Source organism: Corylus avellana, chromosome ca11 (assembly GCF_901000735.1).
Source record: "Corylus avellana chromosome ca11, CavTom2PMs-1.0".
NCBI classification, from domain to species: Eukaryota; Viridiplantae; Streptophyta; class Magnoliopsida; order Fagales; family Betulaceae; genus Corylus; species Corylus avellana.
In genome coordinates this window covers 3002496-3008495 of record NC_081551.1, presented here as the reverse complement: position 1 = coordinate 3008495, position 6000 = coordinate 3002496, and the positions used below count along the sequence as shown (strand labels likewise).

At 37.2% G+C, this 6000-nt stretch overlaps 1 protein-coding gene across 1 annotated transcript; it reads left to right on the top strand.

The window, feature by feature from the left end:
• Positions 1 to 333: 333 nt before the first annotated feature.
• On the top strand, positions 334 to 2486 carry LOC132166002 (pentatricopeptide repeat-containing protein At5g48730, chloroplastic; the record flags this gene model as incomplete). Its single annotated transcript, XM_059576738.1, is given in 3 exon segments — positions 334 to 614; positions 1043 to 1449; positions 1625 to 2486. Coding segments are annotated over 3 exon segments (1406 nt in total), but the record flags the coding sequence as incomplete, so codon positions are not given.
• Between the last annotated feature and the right edge of the window lie 3514 nt (positions 2487 to 6000).

The window sequence follows — 6000 nt, the reverse complement described above, 5'->3', positions numbered from 1 at the left end:
CATTTCTCTTAAACCTTAGGCATATGACGAATATCGGACCACTCTGGATGGTGGGTATGGTCCGAAGGTGATGGGCCTCTCTACAACATATGGGCTCACTACCATTTTCTACTGTCAAGCCGTTTTAAGATGCAAAACCGTCGTTTTGTGCAAAACTCCACAGGAAGTCTCCCTGTGCTTCACAGATAGAAAAATCCATGGCCTCGCTCTCCAGCCCCACCCACCCATTCCCACCGTCGTTTAATCGGCGACGCGTACTGTCACAACCCGTACACGAATCCAAACTCAAACCCAAACCGCCATCCTCTTCTTCTTCTTCTTCTTCTTCTAATGCTAACCCAGAGAACACAAATGCGCTAACAGTGCCTGAGAGAGGCCAAAGAACACTGATGAACATAGAGAAGCTAAAGCAGCTAGAATCGAGGGAGAGGAAAGAGGAGGTGAACAGGAAGATAGCGTCGAAGAAAGCAATCTCTGTGATACTAAGGAGAGAGGCCACCAAGGCCCTTATTGAGAAGAAGAAGGGCACCAACTCTAAGAGGTTGCTTCCAAGGACTGTGCTCGAAGCCCTTTACGAGAGGATCACCGCTTTGCGTTGGGAGTCTGCTCTCAAGGTCTGTCACGATGTTGTTGTTCTTTGTTTTTTTTTTTTTTTTTTAACCGGGGTTTTTGGTGTTTTTGTCTGGGATAGAAGTTGTCCTGCGTTTGGTTGCTTAGAAAATGTAGGTTAAGGGGATAATTGGGATTTTGAATGTTGGGTTTTGCATTGTTTTGAGAGTATATATATATTTCTCAATTTGACTTGATTCTATTTGACTGAATTCAACATTGGCTTGCTTTTTGTTGATTTGGATTTGGGTTCTGTTTCGTTTGCTGAGAAAATGTGAGAGCAGCAAAGAAATTGAGGTTTCGAATATTAGATTTTGCTTCTTCTTTTTTTTGTTAGTTAAGGATATTTCATTTTCCTTAATTGCAACAATCTGAATTCTATTGAATAGAAAACTAAAATAGTCATACCAGCTTTTGTCTTTTGTATTTACAGGTTTTTGAATTACTACGTGAGCAGCTCTGGTACAGGCCCAACTCTGGAGTGTACATCAAGTTGATTGTGATGCTTGGAAAATGTAAGCAACCTGACAAAGCTCGTGAACTCTTCCAAGCCATGATTGATGAAGGGTGTGTCGTGAACCATGAATCCTACACTGCTCTGTTATCTGCCTACAGCAGGAGTGGTCTCTTTGACCAAGCATTTTCCCTCCTCGAGCATATGAAGAATACTCCTGATTGTCACCCTGATGTGCAGACTTACTCGATCCTCATAAAATCATGTCTACAGGATTTTGCTTTTGACAAAGTGCAGGCCCTGCTTTCTGACATGGTAGCTCATGGAATCAGACCAAACACTGTCACATACAATACCCTCATTGATGCCTATGGGAAGGCCAGAAAGTATCTTACCAATCTCTCATCCTTTTATGGATTTTGCATGTGCCATCTGGTTGCCATGAAAATGAGGGAACAGAGTTGTATCAATTTTATCTTATATCCTTGGCAACCAGATGGAGCATGATCTTATTATACTTCAATCTCAGAGTAGTAACTTATTCTCTCTATTTCGTATAAGGTTCGCTGAAATGGAATCAGTACTTGTGGAAATGCTCCGTGAGCGGGATTCCGAACCTGATGCTTGGACCATGAACTCCACAATCAGAGCCTTTGGCAGCAATGGGCAGATAGAAACAATGGAAACGTGTTATGAGAAATTTCAGAGTGCTGGGGTCCAACCAAACATTCAGACCTTCAACATTCTCCTAGATTCCTATGGAAAAGCTGGAGATTATGAGAAAATGGGGGCTGTGATGGAATACATGCAGAAGTACCATTACTCTTGGACCATTGTTACCTACAATGTGGTGATAGACGCATTCGGGAAGGCTGGGGATTTAAAACAGATGGAGTTTTTGTTCAGGCTAATGCGGTCAGAGAGGATCAAGCCAAGCTGTGTGACACTCTGCTCGCTTGTAAGGGCTTATGGGCTAGCAGGTAAACCTGAAAAGATCGGTGGTGTTTTGCGTTTTATTGAGAATTCGGATGTTGCACTGGATGTTGTGTTTTTCAATTGCTTGGTGGATGCATATGGGAGGATGGGATGCTTTGCAGAGATGAAGGGAGTTCTTGAGATGATGGAGGAGAAAGGATGTAAGCCTGATAAGATTACATATAGAACCATGATTAAAGCTTATTCAGTCAATGGGATGACTAGCCATGTGAAGGAGCTCCAAAATCTTATTAGATCTACTGAATGGACTCGACTGGAGATGGTGAAGCCTGACTTTCAATGAGGAAACTTTACAGGTCATTTCTCCCCAAGTTATATGTACATAATTTTTTGTCTAATAGTAATTCTTATTTACTAATGTGTATAGTTGGAAAATATTTTACATGCCTAAAAACTGAATTTTCCTATCCAGTAATTCTTTTGGTCATTGAGGTGTCTTGTCCCTGATGTTGTGATCTGGAAGGCATGAACCTATCTCCCATTTCCCTTTTCCCTTTTCATGTGCAACTTGTAAAAACCTTAACTTTCATTGATTCACAATATTTAAGAATTAGCAAATGGTGGATGTCTTTTGACAGAAGAACTAAAATTCATTGTGTAAAATGCTGAATAGTTCAGCAATGACAAAGCAAATATGATATGATAGAAATCTACATTTACTTGTGCTGAAGAAACTGCAGATTCGTGCAAAAACCCCACCAAGGAATACCGAGTCAGTAGGTAAAAATTGGCATTCCTAGACCGCTAACCCTTCCGATCTTTCCTTTTTTTAATTGGGCTTATTCAACTATGAATAGGGTTTTCTTGTACACAGTTTAAACATACAGAAATACATAATTCCTTTCAAGCTTTTTCATTCTTTAGCTTATTTTAACAATGTCAATTATATAAGTATCACTTTTTTTCCCCCTGTAGACAGGAGATAGATGGGCATGATAGTTTCCATAGATCACCAATCTTTCTCATGGAATCCTTGTTATAATTATCTCATTGGACATCGGTTTCTATGACGTATAAATTATTTAGAACTTAATAACTCTACCGGATGAGAGCCTTATACATAATATGGATTTTTAGAAGTTGAGTTCCTCAAGTGGGATTAGGACAGAAAAAAAAATGTAGGACTCTTCGTTTTCTTTTCTTTTCCTCCATTTTCTAAAAAGCCAAACAAAATGCTGGTTACACCGTGATGCCGGAAAAGTACTCTATTATATATAAACGTTCAGCATGGAGATTTTAACCTATTATCTATCTAAACAAACAAAGAAAATAATGTGACTAAAAATGTATAGACATTCTTACAAGAAGATTAAATGAGTGATGATAAGTGATGCCTTGAACTTTGGACCTTGACTTTAGTGATTAAAAATAAGGGAAATTTTACAAATGATTCCTGAATTATCACGTGATTTGAAATGACTTCCAAAATTTTAAAACTTTTCAATTTCATCTCCTGAACTTTTAATTTGATGCAATGTACCTACATCTATCAATTTTCGACGTTAACTTTAACAAAAGTTATGAAAAATGCCAAAATGCCCTTAAATTTTGGTTTAAAAAACAAAAAAAACCAAGCGTGGGTCACCTTGTGACCCATTTGTTGACCCCCGATTGGGTTGCGGCCAAACCCAGGCATGGGTCAGGTCGTTACCCATGATGGGTCATGGCCAGACCCATGCTGGGTCACGGCCAGACCTAGCCGAGGGTCAGGTTGTGACCCATGTTGGGTCACGGCCAAACCCGATGTGGGTCAACTGGGCTTGGTAACGGTTTTTTTTTTTTTTACTTTAATTTTTAAAATTTTTAATTTGAAATTTTATAAAAATTTTAAGGATATAAAAGTTATTTCATCACTTTTAACATCTGTTTAACACAAGAAATTGACGAAGGGGGGAACATTGCATCAAATTGAAAGTTCAGGGAGTGAAATTGAGAAATTGTGAATTTTGAGGAGGTCATCTCAAATCGCATAATAGTTCAAGAGAATTTTGTGAAGTTTCCCCTTAAAAATAAATTAATAAATAAAGTGGGGTTTTGATAGGCCTTTAGGTTCAAATCAAACAAACAAGTATACGGATAGTGAATCCGCAAAGAAGTGCCCAAACTTTGTGCTAAACCTTTCAACAAGCATAAAGGTTTGATAAATTAATTCATAGATAACTATAATAACTTTTTAGATAACACATATGGCTAGGGCGTTGGTTCGACTCTCTGTAATAGAGAATCACTCACACAAGTCTGTTTAATATTAGCCGCCTAGGGAATTATTGATGTTTTGGTATAGTTGGGTCAGACTACGGCTCAATTAGTTTTGAGGGAGCACATGCGGTTCTCATCGTCTAAACCTCTCCTGAACAGTTCTCAACGGGCATGTACTATCATGATCACGCTTAGGTAGTGTAGCCACTGTTAGTCGCCCATAAAAAATAATAATAACACATGTAAGATGACAACAAGAATTTTGTGACTGTCAAGTCATGCTTTCCGTATATCTCATTCACAAAAGGCTTGTGGCTGTTCAAGCAATTTGTATTTAAACTTCAAAGCACTCTTCTCTGTTTCACCCCTCATTTCGTTATATCTTTCTTTTGAGTAAAACCCGGCATTTTCCTACATTTCAAATATATCTTGATATTCGAAACCACCCGTTAGTAGTGCTTAATTAGCCTTTTAGTATTGTTTAATAAATTCAGAGTGAATGTTTAGTTTTGATGTTGTGCTTCATTGCTCACCTCAAATACCTTCAACTAATGTACTGGCTATTACTTTTCCCTGTTCTAATGAATTGGAATAGAGAGCCAAATGATATTTTGTATCAAGGGATTAGTGTTGTCAAAGGAATGAGCTGTTTTGGGAAACAGGTAATACTTTCTCCCATCTCTTCTTTGATTTGCTTAGTTATGTTTTTTTTTCCGCATATTAAATTATCAATTCATATTTTCTAACCTTTCCTTTTGCATTTTTCCTATCATGAATTCGATCTATTTTGTTTGCAGCTTATCATGAATTCTATATTACTTATCATGAATACTTTTTGTTGAAAATTGGACAGTTTGAAATTAACAAACAAATCAGATTCGGCTGGTAGACATACAATTCAATATAACATCACGGGGCAGCTAGAAAACAATTCCCAAAAACAAAATTCTAATAACAACACACAAATCCATAAACTCATATCCAAAAATTGATAAACGAAAACAAATTAAAGAAGAACAAGAAGCAAACCGTGATATTTTGCATCCAAGAAGCAGTGTCTCCAAGGAAAAGAGGCAAGTGGGGTCATCGTCAACTGCGAGCAAACGCATACCAACGGAAAATTGATCTCTGGGGTCATCCATTGTAGTCTCAACGGTCATTTTCTTCAAGCAGAATAATTAACAGAACTCAAAGAACAAGAACAATGGAAACAAACCATTTCAAAAATATAAGTATCTGTATTCTCAAAATAGCTACATAGATATTGGCAAAGATAATTAAACTGTAGAATATGGAACACACAGACAACTATGAGAGGCATTGTCCCAAAGAGAGAGAAAGAACTAAATTGAGAGAAGGAGAGTTGTGTGGACTTCACTGGAATTGAGCTTTTGATTTGTCAAACGTGTGGTGTAAAAATTTATTTTACATTTTGGTACAAGAATATACTAAAGGACAACATCAGTCGTAATTAACCTATTTTTAATTTATATTTTATTTTTATCCGAAATATTGAGTTGAAAGTTGGAACGGTCAAAATCACGTATGAACCAGTTTAATACAAATGAGGTCCTTATATTTTCACTTAAAACAAATGAGTGATTTTTTTTTTTTTTTTTTTTTTTTAACCGTATTGATGAAAATCTCTAAAGAGAAAACTTCTATCAGGATGGGCTGGAAATCACTTATTTTACTGCAACTTAAAAACTTTATTTTTCAAACGCAATTCCAAACAGGTGAAT